Genomic DNA, 18,328 nt, shown 5'->3' with positions numbered 1-18,328 from the left:
AGAGAAAGACAGAAACGAACACTAGAGAGATATCTAAGGGGACGCAGCGCCCATGAAGATGCCCGTGCGGTACAGGTTGTACGCGAGGATGAGGAACGCGGCGACGCCGCCGCCGTGCTTGACGTTGCCAAAGCCGAGGATGACAATGAGGAGCCACGGGAAGCCGATGAGGCGGTCGAGGACGTGGCCGATGATGGCCTCGCGCCGGCGCTGGTCCTCGGGGATGGCCTGCGGGCGCACGCGGTACCTGTTTGACGGGGGCTCGGGGATGACGGGCGCGACGAGGGGCGACTGGGCGTTGTGCTGGACGGGCGGGAGGATGAGCACGGCGTGGACTGGCTTGTGGTCGGAAAACACGACCTCGGGCGACGAGTCAAACTGGATAATCTGCGTCGTGGTCGCGGGCGCGAGGTACGCCGGCGTGTTGGGCTCGTACAGCTCGACGGGGTCCGTGTGCGACGAGAAGAAGATGCGGTCCGTCCAGCCGGGGATACGCTTCTTGCTGTAGCCCTCGACCTCGTTGGGGATACGCTTGTACGTGGGCGCAAAGCCCGTCAGGTCGCCCTCGCGGAGGAAGCCGAACGCGCGCCCCATCGACTGCTCCTTCTTGAGCGTGTCGTACGCGACGCAGTCGGCGCGCTCCTTCTGCAGCTTGACCGCGTCGCGGCCCTCGCCGTTCTCCTGCCCCGGCGACGTCGAGCGCGGCAACCGGCTCAGGCGGTAGTTCAGGTCGCCCATGATGAACAGGTGCGACGTGTGGAACGGCTGCAGGCGCTGGTGCGAGCCATCCTGCGGCGTGAAGATGAGCGACGAGAGGATCTTCTCGTATTGCTCGTTCCGGAGACCAATGTTGTGGTCGTGCGCCTCGAGATGGGTCGAGACAAAACTAAGCAGTTTCAGTTAGCCGGGGTCTTGCGCGTTTGTCTCATAAATGTTACTCACGTCAGAGTCTCCCATCCGCCGCCGTTGGCGCCGCGCTGCACCGGCAGCCGGACACCGACGGCCGCCTTGTTGCCCAGGCCGAAGCGCCACAGACCGACGCTCGACGTCTCGGCACGGCCGAGCCTGCCCGCCGTCGTCTTGTCACGCGCAAACACCCACAGCGCGACGCCGACGTGCGCAATCTTGGCCACGGCGTGGTATGTGTCTGGCGAGCCGTCCTTGCTCAGCGATGTGGCGTGCTGCGACAGGATGTTCTCCATCCGGTGGCTCAGCGTGTTGAGCACTGGGCCAGAGAGGCCGGAGACTGGGGTTGGTCGTCAGCGGGGCTTGCTACGCGCTGGATGTGTGCTCGTCTGATCGCCGACGCAACTCACAAGCCAGGTGAAGTGGCAGCAGCTCCTGCACGGCCACGGCGTAGATGTCTGGCGTGGCGCCATATGGCGCGAGCTCGGCATTTTGCAGGCCTGGGATGAGCCAGCTAGAGAGATCCTGCTCCTGGGCTTTGGATCCCTGCAGACCCGTGTTGAATGTTGTCAGGAAGACGGAGAGCGGCTGGGCCATGGTGCTGGCTGTGGGGGTGGGTGGATGCTGCGCGGCGGCGAGAGAAGAGATGCGACGGACAAGTCGCGCTGTCGTGACTTTATTCTCTTTATAGTCTCGGCCAGGGGGGACGAGTGGATGCCTTGATGCCGAGTTTAGGCTAGCTGATGGCCGTCCAAGTCGTCGTCGGCGTATGTCGCGTTGGCGGCGTTGTCACCAAAGATAACCGGTCATCTCATCGGTGCCATGGTTCATCCCCGGTCACCGCGCGGCAAACGGGCGTCATCATCGACCACCCACCGCACACAACGGCCGGACCGGGCAACCCAAGCGAGCCGTGATGTGATCGATCGACGGGATCAAATTAGACTATACACAACGCGACGCGGTCACAACCTTGGGTCATAACCAGGGGGCGTGAATAGGCCCTGTCGCGTGGACGTGGGCCGCTCCTCCAGCGTTGCCGCAGTCACTCCGACGACGACAGCCAGCACTGGTCGATGACATGTCGACGCCGGCAGAGACAACGACAGCACCAACACACCTTCACCCTCCCCCCTCACCCCCATCGCACACCCCGCGCTCTGCGTATCTGCCGTCAAGTCGACATTACACGGGCAAGCGCACAGCAATGAGCGGGCACTACAACCTCAAATGTACGTGGAAGCAACAACTCGACCAACGTAGCTAACATCTTGCTCAGCGCTCATCAAGGCCATCCGCGCCTGCAAGGTAGGCCACCGACGCGTGTCCCACCCCGGCCTGATTACACCTCTGACTCGTACAGACGCTGGCAGATGAGCGGGCCGTGATCCAGAAGGAGTCGGCGGCGATTCGTGTAAGTAGCGTCGCTCGCGTTGGGCACTGGCTCGAGCGCGCCGTGTCGTCCAGCCTCGACGTGTTCCTTTCGTCACGAGGAAGACACTGACACTGCGGCCCCTCCACAGACCTCGTTCAAGGAGGAAGACTCGTTCGCACGGCACAACAACATTGCCAAGCTCCTCTACATCCACATGCTGGGATACCCAGCACACTTTGGACAGATTGAATGTCTCAAGCTCGTCGCCAGCCCGCGCTTCAGCGACAAGCGCCTGGGATACCTCGGCATCATGCTCCTCCTCGACGAGAACCAGGAGGTGCTGACCCTCGTGACCAACTCGCTGAAGAAGTGAGTTACGGCGTCTAGCCCGCGAAGGCATTGCTGACGCGTCAACAGCGACATGAACCACTCGAACATGTACGCGGTCGGCCTCGCCCTCTGCACGTTTGCCAACATCTCGTCCGAGGAAATGTCGCGTGACTTGAGTAATGAGATTGAAAAGCTCTTGGGGAGCAGCAACACGTACATCCGCAAGAAGGTTGGTTGGTTCGAACCAAAACCACTGCTAACCACCAGGCCGCCCTCTGCGCGCTCCGCATCATCCGTCGTGTGCCCGACCTCCTGGACCACTTCACGTCCAAGGCCAAGGCCCTTCTGCAGGATCGCAACCACGGCGTCCTGCTCGCTGGCATCACCCTCGTGACTGAGATGTGCGAGATTGACGAGGCCGTGACAAACGAGTTCCGCCAGGCCACACCCCTCCTGGTCAAGCACCTCAAGTCGCTCGTCACCACTGGATTCAGCCCAGAACACGACGTCGGCGGCATCAGCGACCCCTTCCTCCAGGTCAAGGTTCTCCGCCTGCTGCGCTTCCTCGGCCGCGGTGACGCCGAGGCCAGTGAGATTATGAACGACATCCTCGCCCAGGTCGCCACCAACACCGACTCGTCCAAGAACGTCGGCAACGCCATCCTCTACGAGACCGTCCTGACCGTGCTCGACATTGAGGCTGACAGCGGCCTCCGTGTCATGGCCATCAACATCCTCGGCAAGTTCCTCACCAACAGAGACAACAACATTCGCTACGTTGCCCTCCACACCCTCAACAAGGTCGTTGGCATTGACACAAACGCCGTCCAGCGTCACCGCAACACCATCCTCGACTGTCTCCGCGACGGAGACATTTCTATCCGTCGTCGTGCGCTCGAGCTCTCGTACGCTCTCATCAACGAGAGCAACGTCAGAATCATGACCCGTGAACTGCTTGCCTTCCTCGAGGTCGCCGACAACGAGTTCAAGCTCGGTTTGACGACTCAGATCTGGCTCGCGGCCGAGCGCTTTGCCCCCAACAAGCGCTGGCACATTGACACAGCGCTTAGAGTGCTCAAGACCGCGGGCAACTATGTCCGCGAGGAGATTCTCTCTGCCTTTATCCGCTTGGTGGCCCACACCCCCGAGCTTCAGTTCTACACTACCCAGCGCCTGTTCCAGGCGTTGTCGTCTGACCTGTCCCAGGAGTCGCTCACGCTCGGCTCTGTGTGGATCATCGGCGAGTTTGGCGATGTCCTGCTGCAGGGCGGCACCATTGACGACGGCGAGGAGGTCAAGCCCGTGACTGACGTTGCGATGGTCGACCTGTTTGAGACTGTGCTCAACTCTCCCTACGCCAACACGATCATCCGCCAGCATGTCCTTACTGCCGCGGCCAAGCTTTCGGCACGATTCGCCGAGCTGAGCACGGCCAACTCGGCTGCCCAGCAGGAGCGTATCAACGCTCTCATGGCCGGCTACTCGAACAACCTCGAGCTCGAGATCCAGCAGCGTAGTGTCGAGTTTGGCAACCTGTTGAACATGAACGACGCCAAGAAGGATGTGCTGGAGCGCATGCCTCCACCAGAGATCCGGGCTACGATTATGGGTACGGTCAGCGAGCGGAGGTCGGTTGGTACGACGAGACAGGACAAGGACACGGTCGTGGATCTCATTGGCGACGACATTGGCTCTGCGCCGGCCAACGGCGCTGGTTCGGCGGCGTCGCTCCAGTCGACGCAGGACCTGCTGGCCGACATTTTCGGCTCGTCCGACGTGAGCGCCGCGCCCTCGGCTGCCGCTTCTCCTACCGCTGCTGCTCCCCCACGATCGGCTGCCCAGGACATTATGAGCCTGTTCGACTCGTCGCCAGCTTCTGCGTCCCCTCAAGCGTCGTCTCCTCCCCCAGCATCGTCTGGTGCCGGCTCTCTGTTCGACCTTGTCACTCCCACCCCAACCTCCACCGCCCCTGCCCCTGCCCCTGCCGCGGCTCCCCGGCCAGCCCAGCCCCCGGCTCAGCAAGCACCCCAGCTGCAGTCCTACCCCGCCTACGACAAGAACGGTCTCAAGATTACGCTCACACCACGAGTGTCACCTACGCAGCCCGGTGTTGTGCAGATCCTGGCCCGGTTCACGTCGACTGCACCGATCCAGGGCGTCAACTTCCAGGTTGCAGTTCCAAAGGTAAGCATTGAGTCTCATGGCGTCACTGACATTCCAGACACAGCAGCTGCAGATGCAGGCCATGTCCAAGTCGGACGTGCTTCCCGGCTCTACCGAGACGCAGCAGATGCGCATCCTCGCACCTGCCGGCGCGCAGATCCGTCTGCGCTTGCGCATCACGTACACGCGGGACGGCCAGGCCGTCGCCGACCAGCAGGACTTTGCTGGCTTCCCTGCCAACCTCACTGGGGGCAAGTAATGCGTCGAGTAATACGGGATAGACGGGGCGTGCGCCGGGGCGCGCGGAGCGTGCACGGTGCAACGATGATTATGAATTATGCTAGGCTACATGTTAGAGATGCATCTGTGGTGGGTGCTGTGGGTGGGCTAGTGTCCATAGTGCGGGCTAGTGCCCTGCTCATTGTCCTTGGCATCGGCGGTGTCGGCGGTGTCGGCGGTGTCGGCGGTGGGTGTGGTGGGTGTGGGCTACAGATACCCATGCTCCTTGAACTTGTCTTTGCGCTCGCCCGGACTGTACGGAGGCACGGGGTCGACCTCCTCGGGATGGAGCTGCGGCTGGTCGGTGTCCTCGTCGTCCGAGTCGGACTCTGCGTTCCAAGCGTCGTCGCGACTCCTGCGAACGTCCCGCGCACTCGCCGCCGGCGCTCGAGGCTCATTGAGCGCGCGCTCCTCGAGCGCGAGAAAGTCGTTCCCGGGCAACGTGCGACTTTTAGCCTTGGACACGCCCCTCACGCGCCACCACTGCCGCCCGCCCGTCCCACCCGGGTGGGAGCGCTTCCTGCGCTCCTTGATGCACATCCACACGCCGACGAGGGCGATGATGCCGAGCGCGATGCCGAGTCCGATCGCCCAGTTATATTTCTTGTAATGGCGCCGTTTCTCGCCCGCCTTGACGCACGACGTGTCCCCGGTCCCCTTGATAATCGACAGCGCGACGCTGTCGGCCTGCTGCTTCAAGCCGTCCTTGACCCGGAAATACACGGTCGCGGGCGCGCGCACGCTCGCCTTCCAGACGTCCGAGAAGCCGCGCTCGCAGAACTCGTCGTAGCTCCCCGTCACGTACGGGTCTTCGGTGGGCTCGCACGTGCTTTCGAGGTACTTTTTGTGCGCGTCGAGTACTTGGCTATGGGTGGGGGTTAGCGGGGGCGCGCGGGGGAAAGACAGACGGAGGACGCAAGCCCGCCCACGCCACGCACACTTCAAACTTGTCCCACCCCGTCCAGTTGAGCCGCACAGTCCGGCACTCCTCCACGACCGTCTTGTCGATGTCGATGGCGATGGCGGGGCGGGCCATTGTGTGTGTCGTGAGCGGGTGAGTGGGCGGAGGAGAGTCGAGTTAGGTGGGCACACTACGCGCCAAGACACGACAGGACGACCCGATAAATAACGGGCATTGTGCCCGCCGCGCCGTGCCGCCGGCCCGCGGGCGGGGTGGAGCAGTGGGTCTGCCCCGGTGGGTCTGCAGGCGTCGCCGAGCAAGCGGCGTGCTGAATACAGCTGCACGCAGCGTGGAACGTTGTGCGTGCGGCGACGGTGGGTAGCGTACATGTCGACGCTTCTGTTGGGGTGCATGTGGCACACGCCGATGCTGTCAACAGGGGTGCGCGGTAGCCACAACCATGCGTAAGGCGCAGCACGAGCCGCGCCACACTCGCTGCCACCGCAGTATAACATGCATATCCACTGATCGTCCGCACGACGCCCCGCTACAAGCTACAACCCCGCATGCATGTCACATTGTTGGCCGGGGCGAGAGCGGCGTGAGGGGCGGCGGAGGCGATATTGGGTTCAAGTGTACCTCTTCCGTGCTATCCCTGCCCTCGGCCGCTGCAGCCCCCCCATGATGGCTCCCTTCACCCCCCACCACCAGGTGTGTTAGCGGGGGGTACTTTGTCGCATTGGCAGGCGAGTAAGGCGGTGCCACGTCGTCGGGGTCAGGCTCGCCAGTTTCCCTCCGGACCGGGGGAGGGCGCAGCGGCGGCGACAGGGACGGCGGCAGCTCCATCGGCGTCAGCGGCAGCGGGGACGCCGACGGCGGTGGCCGACGCGCAGGCCGTGCCGCTGCACGAATGAGCGCGACCGTGTCCTCCGGAACCAAGTCATTCAGCCGCAGCGTCTCAGGCTCCCGCTTGCGCACGTAAGAGCGCGCCAGCCTCCCCTGCGAGCGCCGCCGGCGGAGCAAGAGGACGAGCGCTATGACGAACAGTGCGCCGACCACGCCGCCCATTGTGCCGAGCTTATGTCCCAGCGTCAGGCCGGTCGTGCACTTGTCATGGCCCCGCAGAATGGCCACGGGCTTGCTGGTTACCCGTGTGTGCAGGTTGTCTTCCACGGCGATGTAGATCACCTGCGGGGGCAGCTTGACGGTCAGCATCACCGTGCCGTTGGGCGCCTTGAGCGTCGTCTGCAGCCCGAGGTCGGTCTGGTTCGCGTCCAGCATGTAGCTGGTGTCAGTTGGGAAGGAGGGCGACAACGCACAACTTGAACGGCGGCGCATAGCCCACCCACTCGACTGGCAGCTTGCCGCATTGCGGCACGCTGGGCCACGCCTTGATGGTGAGGTTGGCGGCGTCGTCTCGCGCCACTTGGCGGCCGCGGCGCGCGATCGTCGTGTTCGTCGACATGATGGTGAGTGTTGCCGAGTTGTGCTGACGCAGACGACAGGCCTTGCATGCCTTAAGCATGTCTGCCTTGCACGCCGAGTCAAGTCGGGGCGGTACTGACCGCCTTCTTGGCAGCACGGGACCCCTGGAGCTTGAGGATCACCGTCGTCCGTCCGTACACAGGACGGCGGACCGACATGGCTGATAACGTCACGCCACAATTCCACCGCGAGTACGTACATCGCGACGGGTACCTCACTGCTGGCCGCGGGCCGCTGGTCGGACAACCCACGCCACATCATCAAGTCTGCCCCGACGGTGTACAACATGCATATATGCATCATGTTCGCCGAGGCGATAGCGGCGTGAGAGGTGGCGGTGGAGACGTCGGCGTGCGGGGTACGCGGCTCTGCTCGCCGATATCGCCCTGCACCGCCCCGTCGTCGCCGCTCTCCACCCGCCCACTTCTCGCCCCCTCACCTGCCGCTCCCATCCCCTGGTATATCGGCGGAGGGGGGTACTTTGTCGCGTCGGCAGGCGAGTACGGCGGCGCGACGTCGTCGGGGTCCGGCTCGCCGGTGAGCCGGCGTGGCGGTGCCGGCCGCGCGGGCGCAGCAGCGGCGCTCATGAGCGCGACGTTCTCCTCCTGGTCGCGCTCGCGCTCGCGCTCGCGTGCGCGCGAGTTGAGACGTATGATCTCGGGGTCGGTCGTGGGCACCTCTGCTGCGCGCGCTGCACGCCGGGCGTTCTCGGCGTGCGCGTACCGCGCGGCGACTACGCGCCGGCGGCAGACGCAGTAGAAGATACAGAGGAGGAAGACGCCGGCAAACACGGCGCCGGCGATCGTGCCCGCCGACGGGCCCCGCGCTGCCGGCCGCGACTGATACGAGGAGGGCATGCAGGCGTCGGTCCCCTCGAGAATATGCACGGGGTTGCTGGTCGCGCGCGCGTTCTGCGCATCGACAACGACGAGGTTGACGTTCGTCGCGGGCGGGTAGCGCGCCCTGATCCAGCTCGACGAGTTCACGCGCCCGCTAGTGAAGTTGAGCGAGGCCTCGATGTGGCTAGAGTTGAGCAGGTAGCTGGGCAGCTGTCAGCGCGTGTTGCAGGGGTGGTCAAGTAAGCACGCACAAGGTGAACGGCGGGGCTGAGCCGGTCCAGCGAAAATCCAGGTAACCGCACTGCTTGACGCTCGTGTCGGCCGTGATGGTGAGCGGGAAATTGACGGCCGGCGTGGTCGAGTTGGCGCCGCCCGCCGTCGTCGTCGCGTTGGGCAGCGCCGTGCTACTGCTGCTCGGTATCGTTGTGTTCGTGGAAGACATGGCGGCGAGGTGGTGTACAAGGTCAAAATCGTTGCGCCGAGGCGGGCAGTCGATAGCGGGCTCGCGGAACGACATGCCCGCCTTGTTATTAAACGCGGGACCCCTAACCCGGCATTCATAAAGTGGGATCGATCAGCGGTGTCTGATAACACGCAGCAGCCACAATCAACTCGTATTGCATACATCATCACCGTCATCATCGCGGTCGTGGCGGATACGTTGTAGGTGGTGGCGGCGTGTGCTCGCCCGACGAGCCACTCTCAGCCTTGTACAGCGGCGGCCTCTCCTCCCCTGGCGACTCATAAGGCGGTGCTACTTCCTCGTGCTGTTCTGCCGTCGCTCTCTCCTCGTCCCTCCTTGGCGTCGGTCTCGGCGCCCCGGCCGCTGTCCACCGCGCCTGCCACGCCTCTTGCTGCGGGTCCGCAGTGCGCACGGGCCGCGGGGGCGCCGGCGCCGCGTCGGCAGCACGCCACCGCCTGCGGCGATCACATCGCCATACAAGCAGCGTCAGCAGGCAGAGGACGAGCAGGCCGCCGATCGCCGCGCCGGCGATCTGGCTGGAACTCAGCCCGCCACCCGACGAGGGCGACTGCGTCACGGACCCCGACGACGGTACCGGCACCCTCACGCTCGACGGCATGCAGCTTGTGCTCCCCGGCGTGACTGTCACCGCGTCGGTGGTGGCCTGCTGCCCCTTGGAGTCGACGATCTGGATGTATGCCGTCCCCGGGGACGCGCGCATCGTGATCGGGCGCGTGCCAGACGCATTGTCGGAATGCATGAAGAAACCCCCGCTGGGGAGCACGCGGCGGTTCGCATCGAGGATGTCGCTGGCGTCAGTCAGTGCGTGGCTGGAACGGGGCGTACAAGTCGTATGGGGGGTAAGAGCCGACAAAGTTGACGCTCAGCTCCCCGCACTGCGGGGCGGTGGCGTTGCCCGCGAGCGTGATGACGAGCGAGAGCGAGTCGGTGGCTGCGGAGTCAGCTGTCGTCGCCACCGTGCCCTCACTGCCGCCCGTGGACATGGCAGGCAAGCGGTGCAATGCCGAATGTTGCAGTGCCGAGGCAAGTGGAGCCGGTGTCGGTGTTGTTGAAGAGGAGGAGGCACCTAGCGGTTCCTTGGCAACGCGGGACCCACCCCTGTTAGAGTTTCATGGTCCATGCGCTCTGTGGGGCCCGATAACGTACGCGCAGCACATGGGTCGAGTAATACATATGTAGATACAGTACTTCACTGCGGCCGTCGGGGCGGGTACGTTGTTGGCACAGGTGTCGATATCGGTGTGTGTTCGCCTTCCCCTGGCCCCCCGTCCCCTTCCTCCTGGTACAGTGGCGGCTTCCCCTCCTCGTCATAAGCAGGCGCGACGTCCTCCCCCTCCTCCTGCACTCTCACCACGCCGGCCTCCTCGCGCCCCGGATTAGGCCGGAGCGCCTGTGCCGCCAGCCCGGCGCGCAGGTCGGCCGTGGCGCGCGCCTGCCGCGCAGCGAGGTCGTGCTCCGCCTTGCGCTTCTGGAGCCTATTCCAGCCGAGGTACAGCACGGCCGCGACGAAGAGCGCGCCGACGATGGCGCCCGAGATGGCGCCCGCGAGCACCCCCTTGTCTGGGCCCGAGCCGCAGTTGCCCCCCTCGATGACGTACAGCGGCGGCCTGCTTGTCGCCGTCGCGTTGCGGCTGTCCTTGAGGACAAGGTAGTATATCCCGCCTTTCTTCGGCGACGTGTACTGCAGCGTGCCGCGCTGGCTGCGGAGATCGCCCCACGTCTTGATCGACGTGTTGTGGTCCATGATCGATCTGGTGTCAGCTGGAACCGAGCCAACAACCTACACCTCGAAGGGGGGAAACGTGCCAGCGTAAGTCACCACGTTGTGGGCGCACTGCCGGCCGTACTCCGAGTTGGGGACGGTGTAGTTGATGCTCAGCGACGGTTGGGGCGCCGCCGCGGACGCCGACGATACCGCCGGCGCCGTCGTGCTTGTCGTGTTCGTCGTGTTAGCTGACATGGAGTGTACATTGTCAACAGCACCGTCATGCAGTGCTCCTGGTATGAAGAGTATGCAGTGCGGCCGTGCCAAGACCGCGACGGGCACTGCAACGGCCACTTGTTTTGGCGGCGGCGGTGGTGCCTGGCCGCGATAACCTTTGGATGACGTTGTGGGTTGTGTGGTTCCGCTGATGCCACAGGTTTTTGACGAGCAGTGTACGGTTCTCCGGGTCTCGGGTTGGTTGACTGTGCGGAGGAGCAAGGTCGGGAGGGAAATGGGAGCTCTGGGGAGGTGTCCTGGTGCACATCACCACGGCACGGTGCCACGGTGGCCTACACCACGCCGCCGACCTCGCCGTCACCGGTGGGACCTCTTCGTGTGTTCGTCGTGGCACGCCCACAGGTTGGGCTGGTAAGTCGAGATGATGAGCTGGGAGGTGGTTGTCCGACAACGAGTGTGTCATCCAGCGCACATGCGCCCTGGTGATGTCCGTGCACGGCCAGTCACCGACGCCCGCGCCACACCGCCAAGCCTCCTCCTAATCTTATCGACCCGGCTCAACCGTCAATCCCCGTACGCCCCCAAACATGATCAGTCTCACGCACTGGCCACATCGGGACGGCCCCATAGCGACCAAGCAGCTGATAAACTCATGGGAGGGATAGCTCAGCGCGTCTTGCACCCAGCCGGTCGTTGCTTACAGGGCTCCACTGTCTCGCACCGTGTCATGCCTCGCACGCCCCACTCTCCGATCCGTCCGACCAACAATACGCCTGAGGTCATTGCCTGCCTCCCTGGCGTCTCTAAGACATCACCCACCAATGCGGGGATCTCGTCCTCGCGTCCGTTCAGAGCCTCGATCATCGTCGCGTCGCGTTGTCGCGCGAGATCCTCGCAAAATCCCACCCCACCTCACCACTTGCCTGTCCCCGCCGCCATCGGGTGCGGCGATGGCCATGCACGCGCTGTGTCAGCTGGCCGGCAGCCAGTCGCACCAGAGTGTGTAGGGCACCCTGGGGCACGCAGTTGCCGCTCGAGTAAGCAGTCCCACCTGCTAGCAGCTGGAGAAGCCGAAATTACCCAGTTTGGCTACCGATTCCCACCACGTGCTGTACGAGTGCAGCGGCCGCTCGGCACCTCCGACGTCTCTGGCATGTCTATGACGCCGAGATTGCTAGCACCCATACCCTGCCCACCGAAATGTCTATGTTTGACGATGTCACCTGGTTGCAGCGGTGCTTGTAGCCTAGTGGGGTGCGGCGCGACGAGGGCGGCGGGGTACTTAATGGCCGCGTCGAGAGGTGTCGAGCGCCCACTCCCCCACGCACGCATCACCTAACCTCCACCACCATGCCAGCTTTCCAGGACGGACAGCGCGAGACCGAGCTCCCAAAGGGCGCGATTGAGACCGACGTGCTCGTTGTGGGCTCTGGCCCGGCAGGCGGCGCGGCGGCCCTCTTCCTCGCCGAGCTGGGTATCCCCGCCATCATGATCACCAAGTACCGGTGAGTGGGAGGGTGGTGGCATTGGCTGTGGCGGGCCCATTCTCATGCCCCCAGCTACACCGCCAACACCCCGCGCGCGCACATCACCAACCAGCGCACGATGGAGATCATGCGCGACATGGGCATCGAGCGCCAGGTCGAGGCCGAGGCGACCGAGCACGCGCAGTGCGGCGACACGGTGTTCTGCACGTCGATCAACGGCGAGGAGATTGGGCGTATCTTGACCTGGGGTGTCCACCCCGCCCGCCAGGCCGACCACACCCTCGCGTCGCCGAGCTCGATGTGTGACATCCCGCAGGTAAGCCGAGGCCACAGGCTCTCCTGACACGCCGCCAGACCTACCTCGAGCCCATCCTCGTCCAGAACGCGTCCAAGCGCGGCACGCACACGCGCTTCAGTACAGAATACATCTCGCACAAGCAGGACGACAAGGGCGTCGTCGCGACCGTGCGCGACCGCCTCACGGGCGAGCAGTACGAGATCCACGCAAAGTACATGATTGGCGCCGACGGCGCGCGCAGCATCATCGCGCAGGAGCTCGCCCTCCCCACCATCGGCAAGATGGACATTGCCGGTTCGATGAACATCACTTTCAAGGCCGACCTCGCGGCGCACGTCTCCGACCGCCCGTCGGTGCTCTACTGGGTCATCCAGCCGGGCGCCAACATCGGGGGGATCGGTGCCGGCCTCGTCCGCATGGTGCGCCCGTGGAACGAGTGGCTCATCGTCTGGGGCTATGACATCAGCAAGCCGCCGCCGTCGATCGACGACGAGGCGGCCATTGGGATCGTGCGCAGCCTCGTCGGCATCCCGGACCTCGACGTGGAGATCACTGGCAGGAGCCTGTGGGGCAACAACGAGCTGTACGCGACCCACCTGCAGCAGGGGCGTGTCTTCTGCGCCGGCGACGCGATCCACCGCCACCCGCCGTCGAACGGCCTCGGCTCCAACACGTCCATCCAGGACTCGTACAACCTCGTCTGGAAGATCGCGCAGGTTGTCAAGGGCCACGCCGACCCGTCCATCCTCGAGACGTACTCGACCGAGCGCGCCCCCGTCGCCAAGCAGATCGTGACGCGCGCCAACAAGTCGAGCCGCGAGTTTGTGCACCTCTTCGACGCGCTCGGCATCAGGCCCGGCATGGCGCCCGAGGACATGGCCAAGGAGATTGAGGAGCGCAAGGCGCCGACCAAGGCCGGTGCCAAGAAGCGCGCCGACCTGGTCACTGCCATGGACCTGAAAAACTACGAGTGAGTGGTGCGACGAGCCCCGTGGCCACTGCTAACTATTCCCCAGGTTCAACGCGCACGGAGTCGAGATGGGCCAGTTCTACGAGTCGGATATTGTCGTGTCGGACGGCACAAGGCCAAAGGGGGACAAGGACGCCGACCTGTACTACCGCGTCTCGACGTCGCCGGGCGCGCGCCTCCCGCACGCGTGGGTCGGCTCGCGGACGAACAAGGTCTCGACGCTCGACCTGGCAAAGTACAACACGTACACGCTGTTCACGGGGACGACGGGCGCGGCGTGGGCCGAGGCGGCGAAGAAGGTCGCCGCGGAGCTCGGCGTGCCGCTCACGGCCGTCATCATCGGCCCCCAGCAGACCGCAGAGGACCTGTACTACGACTGGGCGCGCCAGCGCGAGGTGGACGAGGACGGCGCGCTGCTCGTGCGGCCGGACAAGCACATTGCGTGGCGCTCAATCAGCATGGCGAAGGACCCGGCCGCGGAGCTGAGTGGCGCGCTGAAGAAGGTCCTTGGGAGGAAGTAGGCGGGGCTGGTGGCGGTGGCAACAAGGTTGGGTTCAGTGGCATGGCTCGGGGTGGCAAGGCTGGTCTCAGTGGCACGACTCTGTAGGATATGAATAGCAGTTGGCAGACGGGGCAGGGCTGGGCTGGGGGGAGTGGCAACAAACAAGAGCAAACCTGCCGAGGTTGCCGAGGCCATGGGCGCCGCAACAGAAGCCTCCCAGCTGCTATCTGGAATACAGCAGTAACGTTCGTTCATGGGGACCAGTGGGCAGCACAGGGGAAGTGGGCACTGTCCTAGGCCGTATCTCAGTCATCTCAGGCCTGCCCGCGCTCGACGCTGCACAAGCTGGCCGTCGAAGTGGCGGGTGGCAATTGTGTCTTCAGCTCGTAACGCATCATAGTGCTAGATACCAGCGCGCAGTGCAGGGCAATGGACCTGGCCTAGGCATGAGTAGCGCACGCTTGCACGATCGGCCGCCTAGTTTGCTGCCTCGTACGAGGTCGGTGCCTCTGGGGAAGGCTAAGAATCCAGTAGTGGCGGTGGAGGTGGTGCGTGTTAGTTCATAGTTGATTTCACCTGCGTCATTCTGAATGCACCTTGCAAGTCCGCAGTGTGCATGCTGTGTACCTCGCCAGCAGTCTGGTACTTGCATGCATCCTACATCCAAGAGTGCATGCACCCACCTCCCCCACGCCCCAGCCCACTATCCAAACCGCTGGGGCAACACCTGGGCGGGCAAACCCGCTTCCCACGGCGGTGCGTGCGTGCGCGGATCATAGCCGATCGGCGTGGGGCGGGCGGGGCGGCAATGTCTCACTCACTCGGTGGGCGTGGAGCCGCGGCGCGTGTGCACAAAGGGAGGAGACTAGTCGCGATGGTGAGCACGAGCTAGTGTGCGCAGGTGACCTTGCCCTGCTCCGGCCATCATGTTGTTGCGAGTATGCATGCATGGTGCATGGAGCGAGCAGCGTTACACCCAGCACGTCTTTTCTGGAATCCACTGGCTGGCGACTCCACTGTCGCTGCCCTCCGCCTACTTCGGTGACCACCGAGTGGCAGTTATTCCCAATAATTTCGAATCTGGTGGAGCCCCGTCCGCCATTGATAACACTGATCACGTCTTCGAATCGCGTCAGGTTTGTAATCAACGACGAGGTGCAGAGACGCGTGACGACACTGCTGCACAGTCAGTGCAAAGTCACCTTCGGCTCGTCCCCGCCACCACCACACCGAGCATGCACGCGGCCACGGCCACGGCCGGGATCCTTGCTCGACTCTGAACCCTGGCTGCTTATGAATGTGCCCATGCACCCGCACCGCATGCACACACTTCATCTACACCTGCATCGTCATCTCGACTTCTTCATCTTCTCTTGTCTCTCTTGTCTCTTGTTAAAACAAACACCAGCGCGTGCCAAAATCCTCGTCACGCCCAGTTTTCACCATTCATTCCGTCCATCACGCTAGAGTCGACGTAACTCATTTCCACAAACTCGAGTGGCACACGGCCGCCACTCACACGTTACAAAACTGCAACAGCACGCAACAAACACTGCCCCACCGTCGTTCCCACTCGCCACCACTTCCACCACCATGACCTTCTTCCCCATCGTCTGGCAGATCGCCTCGTCGCTCTGCGGCATCATCTACTTCACGGCGTGGAGCGTGTCATTTTACCCCCAGCTCCTGCTCAACTACAGGCGAAAATCGTGAGTTTGGCACTTACTTGAGCCACCACCACCGCGGCCCGCCGGCAGCTGCCGACGGCTCGGTTTCGGAGACGACGGAGCTAACCACAAACCACCACAGGACCAAGGGCCTCTCACCCGACTTTGTCTACCTCAACCCAATAGGCTTCTTCGGCCTGCTCATCTGGTGCGCGGGCGCGCTCTTCTCGAAATCAGCACGCGAGGAGTATGCACGCAGACACGACGGCCACTACCCCCAAGTGTCGTTTTCCGACCTCGCGTTCGCGGCCCACGCGTTCACCTTCTCGACCTTGACGCTGCTCCAACACTGGTACTACGTGTGGCTGAGGAAGAGGCACGAGGCGGACCCGTACGCGCTCGTCGACGCTGAGCGCCGCCCTCTCCTCACGCAGGACGAGAAGACGGCCTCGGCACCCACCACCCCGAGCCGCTTCGTCCGCGTCCTCATCGCCCTCATCGGCATCTCGGCAGCATACCAGGCCATCGCACTCTACCGTGGCAAGGTCATGTTCCTCGACGTCCTCTACTACACGTCGTTCGTCAAGCTCGTCATCACCATCACAAAGTACATCCCCCAGCTGTACCTCAACTACAAGCTGCAGACGGTGCAGGGCTTTGCCATCACGACCATTTTCCTGGTGAGTAGTGGGCATGGCGCGGCGCGTCCCGAGCGTCGCATGCAAAGAGGCCAGTGCTGACACACGCGCGCAGGACCTCACAGGCGGCATCTTCTCGCTCCTGCAGCTCGTCATCTCGGCTGTGTTCATCGACCGCCAGCCTGCCGGCATCATTGCCAATCCCGGCAAGCTCGGGATGTCGGGCATCACTTTCTTGGTGAGTGGTTTTCGTTTTGGGGAAGATGAAAATCCCGAGCATGTTGCTGACCACGCCAGTTCGACTTCCTGTTCATTTACCAGCACTACGTCGAGTACCCCGAACCCACAAAGGAGGAGGAGCAGCCAGAACAACAACAATAGACGACAGCAAGACTGTTATAGCAATAGATGTCTGATACCATTAGCACCTTGTAGCATCATTCATTGTATGAAGCACCCTTAACGATTCCAGATGTCGAGCTCAGGTTCAAGACATCCCGAAACTTGCCATCCCTGAGATTGACTCACAATGGTCAGATTGCCACACTCGAGCTCTGCTAACTCGCCAACCTCGGCAACACGCTCATTGCATTGATGCATGTCAACAACTACAGGTTGCTCCAGAACCTCTCGCCAGTGCTTCCGAAACCTTGGCCGCCGTCATACAAGCCAGCATACTCGGCCCTGATGGGCGTCACCGACGTGTAGCCGTGGGCAAAGGCCCACGCGTCGGAGCCTTCAGGCAGCTGGTCCACCGAAGGCAGGATCATGGGCTGGAGGTTGGGCGCGAATCTGAATCGCAACCGGTCGCTGTCCTCCTCCGCAGGCTTGGCGGCCTTGGCTGCGTTTGGGTCATCACCGGGGTTGTAGTCCTTGTTGGTGATCGCCGAGGTCTGCTTAAACAAGCGGCCGTACGTGTTGCGCCACATGGTCGTGAAGCACACCTTGCGATTCTCCTTAGTGATGGCCGACTCGACCAGGGGGATGTTGACGCTGTACAGCTGGATCGGGTTGCGGTCGTCGCCGCCCTCGTGTCCCCAGTCGTCAAACAGGGCCTTGCACACGTCCACCGCGACGTCCGTGGCCAGCTCGAGCGTCTTGTCCTCCACGGGCCGCGTCACGACACCGTACGACACGGCAATGCACGGCATGTGCTCCTTGTGCAGACTTGGCACATCGAGGGAAGGGCCGGGAATGGGAACCGAGAGGGCGCCGGCGAGGGCGGCGCCAATGGTGCCCGACGAGAGGGCAAACGCGGTGGACGAGTTGCGGCCGTCTGAGGCGTCAGTGGATCATCGCGCTGAAGTATCCATCCAGACGCACGGTTCGGGCCCGAGATGAGCAGGTCGATCTCGCCGGGGTAGATGTTGTGCAGCGCAATGTTGGCACATGTCGATGGTGTCTATGACGGGTTGTTGTCAGATCTATCCCGGTAATTCACAAGCGAAGGTTTCGGCGCGTGTGTCAACTCACACCACTAAGCAGCACCCATTCCATGCTCTCGCCCTCCTTCAATGGCCTCCGCTTGGTGGTAATCTCGCCCTTGAGTCCATCGGGTTCTGGGGGTGTCAGGTGGGATATGCCAATTTCCAACCGGACCCACCGAGAGGATAGAAGTAGTTGGCGTCGATGATCTGCGTGATGGCGAAGCCCTTCCCGACCCTGGGTGTGAGCTAGAGGACCAGACATCAACAGCTCACCATGAGTTCTGCGTCGCGGGCACGACGACGCGCACATCCCAGCCAAGCTTCTCAATGAGAAGTTTGGCAAAGGAGTAGATGTTGGGTGAGTGGGAGGAAGGTGGACCGTCGTCATTCTGCGGGGGTGGGGAAACCTCGGTCAGCCTGGCCGGCCTCCACCGGCGGCGTCACCACCTCGCCACCGTGCGCGCCTACTCACCGTCAGCAGGACCACGGGCTTCTTTCCGTATATTGGCAGAGGGGACATTGTGCCGGCGCTTCTGCGGGGGGGTAGAGCAACGAGGCTTTGGCAAGTTGAGAGCCAAAGTTGGAATGTGCGATGGGACACAAGAGTTCGAGCGGGTGTCGGCCATGTCCTAACA

The 18,328-nt window shown here is 63.2% G+C and overlaps 10 protein-coding genes across 10 annotated transcripts; 3 read left to right on the top strand and 7 right to left on the bottom strand.

Annotated features, from left to right (window-relative positions):
* Positions 1–33: 33 nt before the first annotated feature.
* Positions 34–1,503, bottom strand: syj2 (Inositol-1,4,5-trisphosphate 5-phosphatase 2; the record flags this gene model as incomplete). The annotated part of the gene is made up of 3 exons (XM_062767123.1): positions 34–886; positions 943–1,246; positions 1,317–1,503. The coding sequence occupies 3 exons, from the start codon at positions 1,501–1,503 to the stop codon at positions 34–36; spliced, it is 1,344 nt and encodes a 447-aa protein (XP_062623107.1).
* A 523-nt stretch (positions 1,504–2,026) lies between these two features.
* On the top strand, positions 2,027–5,150 carry APL4 (AP-1 complex subunit gamma-1). The gene is made up of 7 exons (XM_062767122.1): positions 2,027–2,138; positions 2,186–2,214; positions 2,270–2,320; positions 2,430–2,650; positions 2,699–2,840; positions 2,879–4,795; positions 4,833–5,150. Exons 1-7 carry the CDS (start codon positions 2,114–2,116, stop codon positions 5,031–5,033), a joined length of 2,586 nt encoding a protein of 861 aa, XP_062623106.1. The 5' UTR covers positions 2,027–2,113; the 3' UTR covers positions 5,034–5,150.
* Positions 5,151–5,260: 110 nt separating this feature from the next.
* LOC62_01G000669 (uncharacterized protein) lies at positions 5,261–6,089 on the bottom strand (the record flags this gene model as incomplete). The annotated part of the gene is made up of 2 exons (XM_062767121.1): positions 5,261–5,918; positions 5,992–6,089. The coding sequence occupies 2 exons, from the start codon at positions 6,087–6,089 to the stop codon at positions 5,261–5,263; spliced, it is 756 nt and encodes a 251-aa protein (XP_062623105.1).
* Positions 6,090–6,527: 438 nt separating this feature from the next.
* LOC62_01G000668 (uncharacterized protein) lies at positions 6,528–7,419 on the bottom strand (the record flags this gene model as incomplete). The annotated part of the gene is made up of 2 exons (XM_062767120.1): positions 6,528–7,239; positions 7,274–7,419. 2 exons carry the CDS (start codon positions 7,417–7,419, stop codon positions 6,528–6,530), a joined length of 858 nt encoding a protein of 285 aa, XP_062623104.1.
* A 79-nt stretch (positions 7,420–7,498) lies between these two features.
* LOC62_01G000667 (uncharacterized protein) lies at positions 7,499–8,720 on the bottom strand (the record flags this gene model as incomplete). Its single annotated transcript, XM_062767119.1, has 3 exons — positions 7,499–7,599; positions 7,879–8,480; positions 8,530–8,720. The coding sequence occupies 3 exons, from the start codon at positions 8,718–8,720 to the stop codon at positions 7,499–7,501; spliced, it is 894 nt and encodes a 297-aa protein (XP_062623103.1).
* Positions 8,721–8,916: 196 nt separating this feature from the next.
* On the bottom strand, positions 8,917–9,745 carry LOC62_01G000666 (uncharacterized protein; the record flags this gene model as incomplete). The annotated part of the gene is made up of 3 exons (XM_062767118.1): positions 8,917–9,550; positions 9,588–9,693; positions 9,730–9,745. The coding sequence occupies 3 exons, from the start codon at positions 9,743–9,745 to the stop codon at positions 8,917–8,919; spliced, it is 756 nt and encodes a 251-aa protein (XP_062623102.1).
* A 206-nt stretch (positions 9,746–9,951) lies between these two features.
* LOC62_01G000665 (uncharacterized protein) lies at positions 9,952–10,722 on the bottom strand (the record flags this gene model as incomplete). The annotated part of the gene is made up of 2 exons (XM_062767117.1): positions 9,952–10,513; positions 10,547–10,722. 2 exons carry the CDS (start codon positions 10,720–10,722, stop codon positions 9,952–9,954), a joined length of 738 nt encoding a protein of 245 aa, XP_062623101.1.
* Positions 10,723–12,000: 1,278 nt separating this feature from the next.
* On the top strand, positions 12,001–14,052 carry pheA_1 (Phenol 2-monooxygenase). The gene is made up of 4 exons (XM_062767116.1): positions 12,001–12,209; positions 12,264–12,507; positions 12,546–13,459; positions 13,506–14,052. Exons 1-4 carry the CDS (start codon positions 12,055–12,057, stop codon positions 13,978–13,980), a joined length of 1,788 nt encoding a protein of 595 aa, XP_062623100.1. The 5' UTR covers positions 12,001–12,054; the 3' UTR covers positions 13,981–14,052.
* Positions 14,053–15,314: 1,262 nt separating this feature from the next.
* Positions 15,315–16,735, top strand: CG17119 (Cystinosin). The gene is made up of 4 exons (XM_062767115.1): positions 15,315–15,670; positions 15,771–16,308; positions 16,382–16,504; positions 16,564–16,735. Exons 1-4 carry the CDS (start codon positions 15,555–15,557, stop codon positions 16,645–16,647), a joined length of 861 nt encoding a protein of 286 aa, XP_062623099.1. The 5' UTR covers positions 15,315–15,554; the 3' UTR covers positions 16,648–16,735.
* Positions 16,736–16,848: 113 nt separating this feature from the next.
* On the bottom strand, positions 16,849–18,306 carry PBY1 (putative tubulin--tyrosine ligase PBY1). The gene is made up of 6 exons (XM_062767114.1): positions 18,166–18,306; positions 17,967–18,082; positions 17,870–17,928; positions 17,740–17,825; positions 17,590–17,668; positions 16,849–17,542 (listed from the first exon to the last, which is right to left on the bottom strand). Exons 1-6 carry the CDS (start codon positions 18,211–18,213, stop codon positions 16,875–16,877), a joined length of 1,056 nt encoding a protein of 351 aa, XP_062623098.1. The 5' UTR covers positions 18,214–18,306; the 3' UTR covers positions 16,849–16,874.
* Between the last annotated feature and the right edge of the window lie 22 nt (positions 18,307–18,328).

This window comes from Vanrija pseudolonga, chromosome 1 (genome assembly GCF_020906515.1).
Source record: "Vanrija pseudolonga chromosome 1, complete sequence".
Taxonomy (NCBI): Eukaryota; Fungi; Basidiomycota; class Tremellomycetes; order Trichosporonales; family Trichosporonaceae; genus Vanrija; species Vanrija pseudolonga.
Note: the sequence above shows the minus strand (reverse complement) of the source record. Positions and strands in the feature narration are given on the sequence as shown.

What these genes read in the sequence shown, in the direction of transcription:
- APL4 (XM_062767122.1), top strand. Translation starts at nt 2,114, where the DNA reads ATGAGCGGGCACTACAACCTCAAAT. An exon ending in GTGACCAACTCGCTGAAGAA is followed by an intron (nt 2,651 to 2,698) that starts GTGAGTTACGGC and finishes ACGCGTCAACAG; the next exon opens with CGACATGAACCACTCGAACA. An exon ending in TCCAGGTTGCAGTTCCAAAG is followed by an intron (nt 4,796 to 4,832) that starts GTAAGCATTGAG and finishes CTGACATTCCAG; the next exon opens with ACACAGCAGCTGCAGATGCA.
- pheA_1 (XM_062767116.1), top strand. Translation starts at nt 12,055, where the DNA reads ATGCCAGCTTTCCAGGACGGACAGCGCGAGACCGAGCTCCCAAAGGGC. An exon ending in CGATGTGTGACATCCCGCAG is followed by an intron (nt 12,508 to 12,545) that starts GTAAGCCGAGGC and finishes ACACGCCGCCAG; the next exon opens with ACCTACCTCGAGCCCATCCT. An exon ending in ATGGACCTGAAAAACTACGA is followed by an intron (nt 13,460 to 13,505) that starts GTGAGTGGTGCG and finishes ACTATTCCCCAG; the next exon opens with GTTCAACGCGCACGGAGTCG.
- PBY1 (XM_062767114.1), bottom strand. Translation starts at nt 18,213, where the DNA reads ATGTCCCCTCTGCCAATATACGGAAAGAAGCCCGTGGTCCTGCTGACG. An exon ending in CCCGCGACGCAGAACTCATG is followed by an intron (nt 17,929 to 17,966) that starts GTGAGCTGTTGA and finishes GCTCACACCCAG; the next exon opens with GGTCGGGAAGGGCTTCGCCA. An exon ending in GCTCATCTCGGGCCCGAACC is followed by an intron (nt 17,543 to 17,589) that starts GTGCGTCTGGAT and finishes CTGACGCCTCAG; the next exon opens with ACGGCCGCAACTCGTCCACC.
- CG17119 (XM_062767115.1), top strand. Translation starts at nt 15,555, where the DNA reads ATGACCTTCTTCCCCATCGTCTGGCAGATCGCCTCGTCGCTCTGCGGC. An exon ending in CTCAACTACAGGCGAAAATC is followed by an intron (nt 15,671 to 15,770) that starts GTGAGTTTGGCA and finishes AAACCACCACAG; the next exon opens with GACCAAGGGCCTCTCACCCG. An exon ending in CCATCACGACCATTTTCCTG is followed by an intron (nt 16,309 to 16,381) that starts GTGAGTAGTGGG and finishes ACACGCGCGCAG; the next exon opens with GACCTCACAGGCGGCATCTT.